The sequence below is a fragment of the Bufo gargarizans genome, chromosome 1, assembly GCF_014858855.1.
Source record: "Bufo gargarizans isolate SCDJY-AF-19 chromosome 1, ASM1485885v1, whole genome shotgun sequence".
Classification (NCBI taxonomy): Eukaryota; Metazoa; Chordata; class Amphibia; order Anura; family Bufonidae; genus Bufo; species Bufo gargarizans.
In genome coordinates, this window is record NC_058080.1 from 716,250,228 (window position 1) to 716,266,423 (window position 16,196).

A 16,196-nucleotide genomic window follows, 5' to 3' on the forward strand; every position below is an offset into this window, starting at 1 on the left:
TCCAGCCCTATTGTACTATGCATTCTGTATTCAGAATGCTATTATTTTCCCTTATAATCATGTTATAAGGGAAAATATTACAATCTACAGAACACCGATCCCAAGCCCGAACTTCTGTGAAGAAGTTCGGGTTTGTGTACCAAACATGCAAATTTTTCTCACGCGTGTGCAAAACGCATTACAATGTTTTGCACTCGCGCGGAAAAATCATGCATGTTCCCGCAACGCACCCGCACCTTTTCCCGCAACGCCCGTGTGAAGGAGGCCTAAGGGTTGGCAGAAATAAAGCAGGAATCCCTAGAAATTGAGTCAGCCCCCCTCCTTACCCCAATTAACCCAAATAGAGTGCCATTTATGACCAGTGTGTATTTGATAGGACTGTATCATCCAGAGTTCACACAGGATCAGCCTACGAGACACTTTTATAAAAAGTAGCTTTTATTCATTTTTTTTCTGGTTCTGCACCAAATTTCCCAAAATGGCATAAGTTATGAAGTGAATTTGACACCAGTGCTATATATTGGAGGGCAACCCTCATCCAAAGCAAGAAACGTTGCACAGGGCTGTGACGCGATTGGCCATCATAGTCATATGACATGATGATGATATCACTAGGGGGCAGCAGTGAGTCAGGGTAGTGGAAACTGGGAGAGACTTATGAAACCGTCCAAAAGGAGAGCTGTCTTTGTTGCCCATAGCGACCAATCATAGAGCAGCTTTCATTTCTAATAGTGCTCCAAGAAAATGAAAGCTACTCTGTGATTAGTTGCTATGGGCAACAAAGACATTCAGGAGTTGTAGGACCAGGGCTGTAGCTATAGGGCGTGCAAGGGTAGCAGTCACACTTAAATCCTGGGTCATGCTAGGTGGGGTCCCGATTTTGTATTGGGGCTCACGCATAGAGGTTGCAGAGGAATAGTGGCCAATAGACCCAAATTTGCAGGGACTGTCCTATATTTTTTGGAGGCAGTCCCTTGTATAAGTCCCACTCACAATTGGGTGTTTCCAGTGGGCCTGGGGCGTACCTGGGTCAGGGCTTACATGACTTGAATTTACCAACTACAATGGTGGTAAGTATGCTGAGTGGCCCTGAGCTTAAGGGGCCCAAAAGACACATAAGAAGTCACCAGTATTGTAAATGGCCCTTGGTAGGTGGTAAGGAGGGCCCTTAAACATTTGCATTGGGGTCCAAAAGCTTCAAGTTACACTACTGGCTATTACAGAAAACATGTAAAAATGGTGGCAGATCATACTTAAAAAACACCCATCAGCTATAAAATGGGTGCTCTATAAGATCAGACATGGGTGCTCTATAAAATTAGACATATTGCCTGATCGGGTTGATCCTGCTGATTAAAATGACACCTGTCTTGTGAAAATCGGTTGTGGCGTTCCTGAGAAAAAAAAAGACTTTTGTTCTTTATGCAAATTAGGCCTTCAGTGCACCCAGGGTGGGGCTAAGCCCCTTCAGTGCACCCAGGGTGGGGCTAAGCCCCTTCAGTGCACCCCGGGTGGGGCTAAGCCCCTTCAGTGCACCTCAGCTTATTCAATGCACTGAAGCCCTCAAAAGTCTTTTGTTCTCAGGAACGTCACAACCGATTTTCATAAGACAGGTATCATTTTAATCAGCAGGATAAACCCCATCATTCACTGTGCCTAGGGTGCATCCTGCTGACAGGTGCTTTATACATTTGCATAATTTTCTACTCCACATCTTTTATAAATGTGCCCCATTGTGTGAAGTCCTTTGACTAGTTAACACCCTACCCAATTTTACAAAAAAAAAAAAAAATCGCCTCTCCAGAGCACTTGAATAACGACCCTGGGTCTTCAGCTAATGTCAAAAAGTTTACTAGAAGAAAAAGTTGACATGCATAAATGGACATTATACTCCTATATACATATAGTCACACTATACATATATATGGTGTCTGTGCTTCTTTGGAATGATTCGTCGACCGTCAATATCCATAAAGTTGTAAAGATCTCATGGAAAAAAGAAAAAGTCATCTACAAGGGGTGGAGCAGCGTGCATGTCAGTTCATAGATGTGGAGCGGCCACCCGGTCAATGGTTTTGGCAGCCATTGATTGTGTCCAGAGAGAGTGCAGCCAATCAGGAAGTGCATGTCATTGGTACAGCCCACAACATGGCTGCCTCCATGAAGTGGGGACCCCTCAAAGCCAATACTTTGGTTCTAGTTACTAGGATCAGAAAGTGGAGCATGATTCAAAGTCATATTCCAAGGGTCACCGGCGCCGACAAAAAACGGCTGAGGGGAGATATTCTCATTGTGTGCCAAAGAAAACGTGTACAGTCCGCTATGTCTGTCCGCCTCCAAACGCGTTCTCTCCAGCAGCTTCAGTTGAGAGTCCTCATATTGTTTGTCCAAGTCTTGCAAATTTAGAATGTTTTTAGGTTCTTCAAGTAGATGTTTTGGGCTAGGCCCTGGTACACCGATAGTCCCATTGGCCCTGTGGTTACCGCCACTCTCCAGGCTTGGCGGCACCATGACAAAGGCCTCGTCTTCCGGACGGTTGTTGCGGGCAAACAGTAGACTGGAGGTTCTCCAGTAGGCTGGCTTCCTGCCTCTTCTGGGCCTGGACATTCGACAGCTCTGCCTCTTGATGTGACGGTGGAGGTGATCGGACCTGGTGAAGCTTTTGTAGCAAAACTCGCACTGGTAGGGCCGGATCCCTGTGTGGATGCGCATGTGGTTCTTGAGGTCATAGTTATGGACAAATTTAGCGTTGCAGTGGATGCACAAATATGGCCGCTCCCCGGTATGTTTCCGCATATGGATCTTCAGCTTGTCCTGCCTGAAAGAATAAGATATTTATGTTTAATTACTTGATAAACACATGCCATACAATTCCAATTCTATCTATAATACTGTATCTATCTATCTATCTATCTATCTCATATCTATCTTTCCTTATCGTCCTTCAGGCAGCACAACACAAAGGGTTAATGTCTTGCTCCTCCCGCCTAGGACAGAAGATAAATCATTAGTACATCAGACTAATTAACCCCCCTATAAAGGAGGGCACACCCACTAGGTAGATGTGTGTTTCCGTATTTTCTTTCCGCTTCCGGTCCGTTTTTTTCCCGGACCCATTAACTTCAATGGGGCTGTAGAAAATACAGAAGTTACTCCTTGTGCGCTCCGTTTGTCCGCATGGCCGTTCCACAAAAAAGTAGTGCATATCCTATTATTGTCCGAGGCCCCATTTAAGTCAATGGGTCTGCAAAAAAAAACAGAACGCACACGGAACACTTCCGTATGTCATCCGTATTTTGCGGATCCATACTGTAGAAATGCTATGCCCAGCTCATATTGCTCATGTGTTTGGTGATTAAAAAGTTACTGTTTCTGTATACGATCCGCAAAAAACGGATCAAATACGGAAACCATACGGATATGCTTTGTGCAATAACGGAACGGAAGAGGACTTAAATCAGAGGGAAAAAACCCTCAGATACTGAACAACGGATCCGTGAAAAACGGACTGCAAAACAACAACGGCTGTGTGCATGAGTCCATACAGAGGCTCCTGCTGCTGTGAAGGTCAGTATGGTTGTGTGAGTGTCCAGAGCTATATGCAGGGCTGCCATCAGAAATTTTGGGGCCCCTTACACAGCTCAAGGCCTGGGCCCCCCCTCCTACCCCGCCCCTTTAGAATCCGTCCTGACTCCACCTCCCCTCCACCCCCAAGGACCTACCCCCAATTTCATTATTTTTTTACAACTACAAAGACAGTAAAAAATGATCATCAGCAATTTCAGTAAGGAATTATTTTTTGACCAAATAATATGAAGCCTGCTACCACGACCAGGTAGACTCTTTTAAGCAAGACCCTCCACTAACACTAACTGCACTACCTGTTCTAATCTGCCCTAGCAATCTTCCCCTGGCACATTTAAGAAAAAACACCTTAAAAGCACAAGGTTTACTGTTACAGTGTTATGGGGGGATCTGTGGATGACTTACTGTTATGGGGTATCTGTGGATGACACACTGTTATGGGGGGAATCTGTGGATGACACTGTTATGGGGGATCTGTGGATGACACACTGTTATGGGGGGAATCTGTGGATGACACACTGTTATGGGGGGAATCTGTGGATGACACACAGTTATGGGGGGAATCTGTGGATGACACACTGTTATGGGGGGAATCTGTGGATGACACACTGTTATGGGGGGAATCTGTGGATGACACACTGTTATGGGGGAATCTGTGGATGACACACTGTTATGGGGGGAATCTGTGGATGACACACTGTTATGGGGGGAATCTGTGGATGACACACTGTTATGGGGGGAATCTGTGGATGACACACTGTTATGGGGGGGAATCTGTGGATGACACACTATTATGGGGGGAATCTGTGGATGACACACTATTATGGAGGATCTGTGGATGACACACTGTTATGGGGGATTTGTGGATGACACTGTTATGGGGTATCTGTGGATGACACACTGTTATGGGGGGAATCTGTGGATGACACTGTTATGGGGGATCTGTGGATGACACACTGTTATGGGGGGAATCTGTGGATGACACACTGTTATGGGGGGAATCTGTGGATGACACACTGTTATGGGGGGAATCTGTGGATGACACACAGTTATGGGGGGAATCTGTGGATGACACACTGTTATGGGGGGAATCTGTGGATGACACACTGTTATGGGGAATCTGTGGATGACACACTGTTATGGGGGGAATCTGTGGATGACACACTGTTATGGGGGGAATCTGTGGATGACACACTGTTATGGGGGGAATCTGTGGATGACACACTATTATGGGGGAATCTGTGGATGACACACTATTATGGAGGATCTGTGGATGACACACTGTTATGGGGGATTTGTGGATGACGAACACTGTTATGGGGATCTGTGGATGACGAACACTGTTATGGGTGGAATCTGTGGATGACACACTGTTATGGGGGGAATCTGTGGATGACACACTGTTATGGGGGGAATCTGTGGATGACACACTGTTATGGGGGGAATCTGTGGATGACACACTGTTATGGGGGGAATCTGTGGATGACACACTGTTATGGGGGGAATCTGTGGATGACACACTATTATGGGGGATCTGTGGATGACACACTGTTATGGGGGATTTGTGGATGACGAACACTGTTATGGGGGATTTGTGGATGACGAACACTGTTATGGGATCTGTGGATGACGAACACTGTTATGGGGGATCTGTGGATGACGAACACTGTTATGGGGGATCTGTGGATGACGAACACAGTTATGGGGGATCTGTGGATGACGAACACAGTTATGGGGGATCTGTGGATGACGACACAGTTATGGGGGATCTGTGGATGACACTGTTTATGGGAGATCTGTGGATGACACTTTTATGGGGGATCTGTGGATGACACTTTTATGGGGGATCTGTGGATGACACACTGTTATGGGGATCTGTGGATGACACACTGTTATGGGGGATCTGTGGATGATACACTGTTATGGGGGATCTGTGGATGGCACTGTTATGGGGATCTGTGGATGACACACTGTTATGGGGGATCTGTGGATGACACACTGTTATGGGGATCTGTGGATGACACTCAACCACTCTCAAACCCAACTGGTCAAACTTGTTAAATGGATCCCAAACACAATATGCACAATAACACACCCCACCCCCTCCAACACTTAATTGACCCCTTCATGGCCTAAACATTTTTTTCAAAGCAGAACACAAAGCTAAATAGAGCTGGGTGGGCTGGCAAGGGAGGGGTTAATAACAATAAGTGATGGAGGATCCTGGCCCTGTGGGATAATCCAGAAAACAGCTTTGCATTTTACCCCCGAGCAAAGACCACACAACATGGAGCTGCCGAGCCAAGTAGACAACATAAGGATCAATATAAAAATAAATAATTTGGAGCCTTTGAAATCGCTCAGCTCAGTATCCGGCACAGGCTACTGTCACACTGCCGTTTCTGCGTCCGCCTGTGAGATCTGTTTCAGGGATCTTACAAGCAGCCCCAAACAGATCAGTTTTTCCCCAATGCATTCAGAATGGAAAAGGATCCGCTCAGAATGCATCCGTTTGGCTCTGTTCCGCCTCCATTCTGCTATGGAGGCGGACACCAAAACGCTGCTTGCAGCAGGCAGGCGGGCTGCGGCGCGCTAATCTGAAGGCGGCGTCATGGCATGAGGCGGCAGCAGGCAGCGGACAGCGGCAGCGTCTGATGTCACCTGCCACTGCGCAGCTACATTCCTCTGCGCAGCGGCTCAGAGCCTTTTAAAGGGGAATGCAGCCGGAGCCGGTATACCAGGTATAATACGGGAATCAGCGGAGCGGGGGGGGGGGGGGGGGGTCGGGCAAGGAATAGAGATAGGAAGTTCGGATCTTTCAGATCAATCGGTTCATTTGAATCAGCTCATTCAAATGAACTGATTCATGAATCAGATCTTCGGTTCATTTGCTGAGTCTACTGACTGAAGAGCTTAGGTGGTGCGGATGCTTGGATTCACTTGCTGACTCGCTGAGTCGGCTCTTGGTGCATTGTCTGAGCTCTGACTGAGTGGGTCAGTAATGAAGGGAAGCGGACATGAGGACTCAGGAGCCGTGCTGGGCATGCAATGCATTGTTACCCACAGTGACAGCAGTACAACTAAGTGAATGCACAGGGAAAACTGTATGTGATAAGGTGATAACAGTAACACTGGCTGATAATAAAATAGTCCCCACAGTCCACACAGACATCACTCAGGAAAATAACTAGTGTGCAATCTGTGCACGATTTTCTAATAAACCTGAAGAGAGATTGTCACCCTGTCGGATCCGTCCTGCTGCTGCTCCGTCCCCTTTGACTATAATGGGGACGGGGGTGGAGCTCCGGCGCAGTATGGCAGTTCGCTGTGAGAGGCCGCCGGACTAAAAAGTTGGATATGCAGGACTTTTAGTCCGGCGGCCTTTTGCCATGCACTGCCGTGCTGCGCCGGAGCTCCGCCCCCCGTCCCCATTATAGTCAATGGGGACGGAGCTGCAGTCCGGTGAAATAACGGCAGGACGGATCCGACAGGGTGAACAGCCTGTTGGATCCGTCATGCCGCTAGTGTGAAAGTAGCCTTACAATCTCATGGCTTCTGAGCAACAGATCGGGTGGTCTTCACAGTCATCTGTCACTTCTCTTATCTCTCTGCTCCTGTCCCTTAACCTCATCACTGCTGCAAAAGCATCATCCGACAGCCTCAGTGTAAACTGTTCTAGTGACTCACGGCTCTTTTAACTCAAAGAATCGAATGAGTCTCTAACTAAGTCGGATCTTTAGATTCTTTTAACCTGTAGAGACTCATTCGATTCTTAGACTCCCTGTACTTGTGTCAGTGACTCAGACTCAGAGCTGCTAGTGCTTGCCTTGCCTCAGCTCTGATTGGTTGGTGGGCGGGGAGGGGAGGGGCTGGCAGAAGCAGCTTCCACTCTAGGATCAGATTACACTCCTCCCGAGCCCCTCCCCTCCCTGCTGCCAGCGGCTCTGCTATTGTGTGCTGTGACTCACTGACTCAGCTCTGATTGGTTGGTGGGCGGGGAGGGGAGGGGCTGGCAGAAGCAGCTTCCACTCTAGGATCAGATTACACTCCTCCCGAGCCCCTCCCCTCCCTGCTGCCAGCGGCTCTGCTAGTGTGTGCTGGGACTCACTGACTCAGCTCTGATTGGTTAGTGGGCGGGGAGGGGAGGGGCTGGCAGAAGCAGCTTCCACTCTAGGATCAGATTACACTCCTCCCGAGCCCCTCCCCTCCCTGCTGCCAGCGGCTCTGCTATTGTGTGCTGTGACTGAGCTGTTTCACACGGATCTGCTCAGTCAGAGGAATCGACTCCTCCGGTTCAGTGAACTGAATCGATTCAAATGAACGATTCGTTCATGAACCGGACATCACTAGCAAGGAATAATCAATTGCCCCCCTCTAGCGATGCAATAAAGTTCAACTCAAGTCACTGACAAATGGGAGGGGGGGGGGGGAAACAACATTTTTTTTTATTTTTTTATTGGAACTGGCTGGGCCCCCCCCAGGGTCAGGGCCCCTTACTGGGGTATTGGCTGTACCCCCCTGATGGCGGCCCTGGCTATATGCATGTTATAGAGCTGGAGGGTTGCTCCAGAATTAGCTGCATGACATGACTGATCTGAAAGTGCTTTCCAGGGTTTATTTTTTTCCCATCGGGTGTTCCATGGGATAAATGAGTTTCTCATATGCAGCGGGTGTTCCCTGCAAACTATCTATGTATGTTTCAGGGTGAGTCCCTGTGAGAAGTGCTGGTTACAAGCACTGTTATTACCTTCAGGCCTGCAGGCAGTGTCTCCATCTCGGGAGCCATTTTGGAGTAGAAGTATACAGGTATGAGCTGATCTTGATGGGTAACATGTTATGTAAAAAATGGCACAAGAGGTTAACTGACTTTCAATGTATTTCAATAAATAGTTTGTCACAAAATGGTATGAGATAACTGCCATGTGTTATCAGAGGAGTACGCTCAGCTGCATCTGTGGCTCTGCACAGTGCGAGACCTTACTGCAGCAGCGGAATCACAGCAGGTCCTGAGTCCTGGAATGGGTCATATGTAGCTTGTATGTATGTGTGAGCAAACTAATATGTTACAATTACAAAACTCTGCAAAGAATCCCATAAAGCCATAAATATTAGTGTGTGCACCAACTGTGGACAAAGTAGGAGGTGTGTGCACCAACTGTGGACAAAGTAGGAGGTGTGTGCACCAACTGTGGACAAAGTAGGAGGTGTGTGCACCAACTGTGGACAAAGTAGGAGGTGTGTGCACCAACTGTGGACAAAGTAGGAGGTGTGTGCACCAACTGTGGACAAAGTAGGAGGTGTGTGCACCAACTGTGGACAAAGTAGGAGGTGTGTGCACCAACTGTGGACAAAGTAGGAGGTGTGTGCACCAACTGTGGACAAAGTAGGAGGTGTGTGCACCAACTGTGGACAAAGTAGGAGGTGTGTGCACCAACTGTGGACAAAGTAGGAGATGTGTGCACCATTACCTCCCAGCTAAGGTCTCCAGGGCAGACATGGTGCAGAGGTTGTGGAATGGTTTACTTCTCGGTGGTCAGAAGCTTTCACTCAGGTCCTTTCTGCTCATATATCTATAAGACCTCGCTAAAGCTACTTTCACACTGGCGTTTTGGTTTTCCGTTTGTGAGATCCGTTCAGGGCTCTCACAAGAGGTTCAAAACGGATCAGTTTTGCCCTTAATGCATTCTGAATGGAAAAGGATGCGCTCATAATGCATCTGCATCAGTTTGCCTCCATTCCGTCACCATTCCGCTTTGGAGGCAGACACCAAAACGCTGCTTGCAGACCTTTCATTTTCAATGGGGCCGGAATGTGCTGTCCGCCTCCGCATTTACGGATCCGCACTTCCGCATCCGTGCTTCCATTTCCACAAAAAAATAGAACCTGTCCTATTCTTGTCCACAATTGCGGACAAGATTAGGCATTTTCTATTATAGTGCCGGCGATGTGCGGTCCGCAAATTGCGGAATGCACATTGCCAGTGTCCGTGTTTTGTGGAACCACAATTTGCAGATCCGCAAAACACTTACGGACGTGTGAATGGACCCGAACATTATGTGGGAGCTAGATTATAGCAGTGTGTTACAGATCCTGCAGAGGAACCTTCCTAAGGTAATATCCAAGTGGCCAGCCTGGCTGGAAAGACTTTTCTGGCAGTCGGTTATTCCCTGTCGGAGACCCTATGGTCAGAAAGATTGTTTCCTGCTGAAACATAGTAATTCCGTGTCTACGGCAGTGTGCAAAGCGTTTTTGGCTTCAGTCTCCTAGTGACCTAGGGATTACTTCCAATGAAGTCCCGCATAGTCACTAAGTTTGGGAGTCCATTCACAGAACCATATCCGATTTGGCGGATCACAGGTTGCGGATCCGTAGGACACCGATGCCGCCGTGAACATCCTACCCTATGATGGTAATGCCCATTCTCGTCTGCAATACGGACAAGGGTGGGACATTTTCCATCTCTTTTCGGGGTGGCAGAATGTATGTGGACGGCACACTGTGTCCCACAGTCCTACTGTAATAATGGGTCCGCATGAGATCTGCCAGTCGCGGGACATGTCGGAAAGAAAAAATACTTTCGTGTGTATGGACCCTGAATGTGCCTCTGAGTTCATGTGGTCAGCAAAGACACTCTGTGGAGAGGGACATTCTGTTAGTGCCATTTTGTTCCTCACCAATTAATGCTATTTAGAATCAATCGTTGTTACAGAGGGGTCTCCTTTCCACAATATACCTCTAGGTCTAGTTTCATTCTTGATATTTTAATTCCAAAGATCCCCTAAGAGGGGCTCAGAAGGGTCAGATAGAGAAGAGTAAATTCAAAGTGTTCAGGCTCTCCAAGTAGGACTTCACAGGAAAATCTTGACCTCTTGCCCAGGAAATTTCTGGGGTCTTTTCAAGAATTGATTCAGTGCCAAAGCCACAGGTAAGATGGTGGCTAGATCTGATGTGTCTAAACAAATACCTTCTCAGAAGAAATTCACTAGGTGAATTTCTGTTTGTTATCAATATTCCCCAGCAGGACGATTTTATGGCCATCACTCACCGGGGTTTCTCGTCTTCAATTCACTGGCCTTTGGTTTCTCATCATTGCCTGGTGGTTTTACTAACTTGGTTGTGGCACTAACTCAGCCCTTAGCTTCCAGTTAGACTCCACAAACTGGTTGCCTAAGCTCTCAAAGGAGAAGATCCAGAAATCTAGGTTTATGTGAGATCTAAGGTACCATCACTAAGTGCCAGTCAGGACCCAGTGAAGTAACTAGTAATAACTGGGCCCCACAGCAAATATTGGAATAGGGCTCCCCCAGCAACTTCTGTGCAACTCCCCCTCCCCTCCCTTCTCATGCAACTGCCGCTCCTGTCGCTAGTCAAGATCGCTATCAGATCAGGCCAGGCAGCCGCTTTGTCTACAAATATATACTTTCCTGACCTCTTCAATAGAAGCCGTAACATGGGCATTGGTGTACATTGCAAACCAGCATTGTTTCAGGAAGAAACCAATGTTTATCAGGTCTGGTTCACCTTGTGGTGATCAAGCCAGAAACTCGGGAAGACCTGTTGCAGTGTCCTACTCAGTGATGGTCGTGGGCACTTCAAACTTTTGTACATGCTTATCTGTGCAATCTGTAAATTCCTTATAACAGGCTGTTTTAGAGGAGGGTGTTATTACATTTATTTGCCCCTAGGTGGCGCTGAGGGTGTGTCTAAGTAGTGTAGAAAAAAAGAGAACAGGAGAGTAGAAGAAAGGAAGTTAATGGAGGAGCAGAACAGGCCTAGTCCACAATGTAGCTGCTATTTTAGCCCCTTGGCTCTGGCCAGGCTAAGGGAGTATAGAGAACAGTATTATAGCAGCACAGCACAGACCAGTGAGTCTACGTCTGATTATAGAGAAAGTCTAGTGGAGGTTGGAGCTAAATTTAGCAAATGGACTTCACAAGCACCAGTGACCAGGAGGAACCTAAAAGTACCTGAACACAGCCGGAGGATTAATGCGCAAAATTATCCTTTACCACATGCCTCTTTGTTTAACTGTTTTACTACAACCGACTCCTGATCTTTTCCACCACCAACCTTTGTACCCAACAGTGCTGGCGTCACGAACCACCAGGGTCCCAGCCTCAAAAGCACCCTAAACAGCTATACCATCAAGGGCACCTCAACTACCATCTGGCTGGTGATCCCTTTACTGGAGAGTGCCCCGGATGATTTAGTGCTGTCTTCCCCATCACTGCACGCCGGCCCAGAGAGGCTCTGCCAACCGTGAGTAAACTACTACTACCCTCATCGGCCCACCGTAGCTCACGTGTTGCCTCGGCTGACCCGGTCGCTGCACTGTCTTGATGGTTTCATCCGAGAAATACTGAACAGGGCAGATTATACTGGCCATTCCAATAACTCTGGTCAGAAAGTACACTTCCACATTCTTTGAGTTCAGGGGAGATTGTCTCCTGGAGAGCACCCGACAGGATAAGGAGGGTGATGAGGGACTGTTGGTCCCCTCTTCCCTCTCCTTACGTTTCCCTGGTTTGGGGGAGTATAGGCCGGGTAGTGTTTGGTAGGGAGGATAGGAAGGGGTTAATGGAAGTGGGAGGTGGAGTGTAAGGAAAGTGGGAGAGACGGTGGGAGGAGGTTTAGGGGAGGTATATATAGGGGAGTGCAGGGGAGAGGACTTCCTCTTGACAGGGTAAGCGAGTTGCCCGCCCTCCCGCCCCTTTTTAGTGGTTGGGTTTGTTTTATAGCAGGTTTATTTTATATATTTATAAAAAAAAAAGAAAAAAGTTTGTTGCGGTTTGTTCACTGTTTCTCTCTTTTGAGGTTCGGTGGACAGTGGAAGTCCCAGCTGGAGGCGGCATTTGGAAAGCAAGTCGTGGTGAAGAGTGACTGGCGTACGTACGCCCTGGGGATCCAGGGTGGTACACCGCATAGGAGGAATGGTCTGTGGAGGAGGTGGTGTTTTGTTACCATTTTTGTTAAAGAAAAAATTTTGCTGTGGCCGATCATCACCCAGTAAAGGATTGGTTAAAGAGCTGAGGTGTCGGAGTTTTTATTTGGTTGAGTTAAAAGGGGGGGGGGGGGTCCGGTGGTCCCCTCTCCTCCCCCTCTCCCTCATTCATTTCCCTGCCCTATCCCTAGGTTAGTACCAGCAGTCTCAAGAAATGTGTCTGTGATCCAATATCAGAGACCTGGGAGCAATATATCTAGATCTTCATTTAGGACATATCAACAATTGGCACAGGGCTCGCTCTGATACATGGAACAGTCAATACAGTCAAATTATGACTTGGGCAGTGGAATGTCAAACCGTAGACAGCCCTCCACATTCAGGGTGTTCTGAATGTTCAGGCGGATCTGTTAAGTAGGTCACAGTTGAAGTCTCAGCGACTGTGTATTTTTTAACAGATTGTGTGCAGATGGGGAGAGGCTCCAATACAAAGCTCAAGAAACTCTGCTCCCTGAATCAAGTGGATCCACCAGAATAGATGGCCTGTCTTTCAGTTGGGAAGGAGTTTTTCATCAAAATTGTCCTCCATTTCCCCTCATATCCTGAGTGCTCAGGAAAATGAGACAAGAGTCTCGGCCATAGCAACAGTGCTCATCTGGCCAGGAGGGCATGATCCCTCACTGGCTTCCACTTTCCAGAGGAAATTATTGGACATACAGTCCAGCCAGATCTTCTCATTCAAGCAGGCCTACAGCATCCACACCCAGTGGCGTACCAAGGGGGGGGGGGGCGGCCCGCCCCGGGTGCCACTCACAAGGGGGGTGCCATGACGGAGTCACCCCTCCATCCACTGCTGCATGGTGGCTGTAGCGCCCTGCGACGGGGAGGAGCACTGCGGGATGTGGCGGTCACTCAGGCGGACGCTCTCCCGTCTGTTCTCCGGCTTCTGTGAGTCTTGTCAGCGCTGCGTGCCGGCTTTCTTAATATAGCCAGCCAATAGCAGAGGCGGAATGCTCCGGGAAGCTGCGCTGATTGGTGGAGGTAGGAGAAGGGGCGGGGTCGCCTCCGGCAGCCGCTGACAGGGTGTTACAGGCTGGAGCTTGGGAATGGAGGGGGAGGAGGTGGCGGGGGGCGGGGCCGAGAAGGGGATCGACCATTCACTACAGGAGAAGGGGGTCATTCACTACAAGAGTAGGTGGATAGTGACTACAGAAGGAGGGATCATTCACTACAGGAGGAGGGGGTCATTTACTACAGGAGGAGGGGGTCATTCACTACAGGAGGAGGGGGTCATTTACTACAGGAGGAGGGGGTCATCACTACAGGAGGAGGGGGTCATTCACTACAGGAGGAGGGGGTCATTTACTACAGGAGGAGGGGGTCATCACTACAGGAGGAGGGGGTCATTCACTACAGGAGGAGGGGGTCATTTACGGAAGGATCCATTACCAGCGGTCGGACGGAGCCTGAGGCATCATCAAAATGTGAGTAAATAATTGTGTAATTAAGGGGTGTGTGTGTGCGTAATTAAGTGGGGGTTTGTAATTAAGGGGGGGGTGTAATTAAGGGATGTGTGTGTGTAATTAAGGGAGGGGTAAGGTGGGGAGGGAGGGGGTGTAATTAAGGGGAGGAGTGTGTAATTAAGGGGGGGTGTAATTAAGGGAGGAGGTGTAATTAAGGGGAGAAGAGAGGGGGTGTAATTAAGGGGGTGTGCGTGTAATTAAGGGGGGTTTAATTAAGGTGGGGAGGGAGGGGGTGTAATTAAGGGGGGGTGTTATTAAGGGAGGGGGTGTAATTAAGGTGGGGAGGGAGGGGGTGTAATTTGTAATAAATATTATTGAAAACAAAGGGTTCGCCCCGGGTGCCAAATGCTCTAGGTACGCCCCTGTCCACACCGGAGATGTTTCAGCTTACAACCTGGAATCTGACGGTTCAGGACTGAAGAAGGGCTTTTAAGATGTGGTGGTGGAAACTTTGCAGAATCCTGTTCTGTCTGAAGCCTTACACTTTTTTTTTACAGGAAGGTTTCCAGTTTGGGTTATAACCTAACACTGGGAGAGTGCATTTCACGGCTGCCACTGCTTGCATAGATAGAGCCTTCGTGCATTCATTTTTATTTTATTTTTTACGTTCTTTATTCAATTTAAATTAATTGGTTAAGCCTCCTATTCCAGCCTAGGATCGGGCTGTTCTCCTCAAGAACCTGGTTGAATCTCTATTTGAGCCTCTTACAGAAGCACCACTAAGGTTTGTATCTTGGAAGGTTTTATTTCTGTTGGCCATTGCATGAGCCAAGAAAGTGTCAGACTTTGCAAGCTCTATCATGGGCCATATCTGAAAGCACATCAAGAAGACCAGATTTTAAGGTTGATGCCCTATGATGTCCTACAAAAGGTCTCATCTGACATGACTGTAAGTTAAGGAACTCATCTATCAGAATCCTCAATCAGTGGAACAAGACAAGCTTCATCTACTGGTCATTGGAGAACCAGGGTCCTTCAGGACGGCTGACCAGCTGTTTATAGAGAAGTATGAAAACCAGCAAGTCTACACTGCTTGGATTAAGAATTCTTTTAAAGTCTGCTTCTAGATTTCAAGTACTCTAGTTACCAGGTGGAGTTACAGCACACTCAACTCGGTCCAGTTAGTCGCTTGGGCAGAGAAAAGAGGGAAAAAGCATTGGATCAAATATTCAGGGCCGCTACATGGTCTTCTCCATGCACCTTTACAAAACAATATAAGTTGGATGTATCTGGTGCTTGCGATTCAGCCTTTGACAGACAAGTGATTATTAAGGCTGCGATTTCGACCGCCCCCACCCCCCACTTGTTTAATACTGCTGTCCAAATCCCTTTGTGCTTTGCTGCCAGAAGGACGATAAGGAAAGTCTAACTTTGCTTACCGAAATGTATCTTTCCTTGAGTCCAAAGGCAGCACAAATATCCCTCCCTGAAAAAGACATTGTTTGGAAAAAACACATCTACCTAGTGAGTGTGCCCTCCTTTCTAGGGGTTAATTAGTCTGATTTACTAATGATTTATCTTCTGTCCTAGACGGGAGGAGCAAGACATTAACCCTTTGTGTTGTGCTGCCTTTGGAGTCAAGGAAAGATAAATTTCGGTAAGCAAATTTAGTCTGCATCATATCTATCTGTCTATCATATACTATACATATATTTCTAATAAGACAAGTTTATACTAAGGGTACTTTCACACTAGCGTTTTTTTTTTCCATTGTTGAGTTCCGTCGCAGGAGCTCAATACCAGAAAATAACTGATCAGTTTTATCCTAATGCATTCTGAATGGAGAGCAATCCGTTCAGGATGCATCAGTTCAGTCCCTCTTATGTTTTTTGGCCGGAGAAAATATCGCAGCATGCTGCAGTTTTTTCTCCGGCCAGTAATCCTGAACACTTGCCGGAATGCCGGATCCGGCATTTATTTCCATTGTATTAGTGCCGGATCCGGCATTAAGTGTAAATCCGGCAAAACGGATCCGGAACTGTAAAAATGCAAAAAAATAAATAAATACCGGATCCGTTTTTTGGGATGACACCGGAGAGACGGATCCGGTATTTCAATGCATTTGTCAGACAGATCCGCCGGATTGACGGAACTGCCTGCCGGAATCCTCTGCCGCAAGTGTGAAAGTACCCTAACAGTGGTAGACA

At 47.7% G+C, this 16,196-nt stretch overlaps 1 protein-coding gene across 5 annotated transcripts in view; it reads right to left on the reverse strand.

Annotated features, from left to right (window-relative positions):
• Positions 1 to 220: 220 nt before the first annotated feature.
• The window catches only part of ZBTB7C (zinc finger and BTB domain containing 7C), a 200,796-nt gene continuing 184,820 nt past the window's right edge, over positions 221 to 16,196 (reverse strand). For all 5 annotated transcript variants that reach the window (XM_044292640.1, XM_044292639.1, XM_044292636.1 and 2 more), the window contains exon 3: positions 221 to 2,818. In XM_044292640.1, the coding sequence (XP_044148575.1) occupies positions 2,197 to 2,818 (622 nt within the window). In that variant the 3' untranslated portion in view covers positions 221 to 2,196. The remainder of the gene's footprint in view (positions 2,819 to 16,196) is intronic.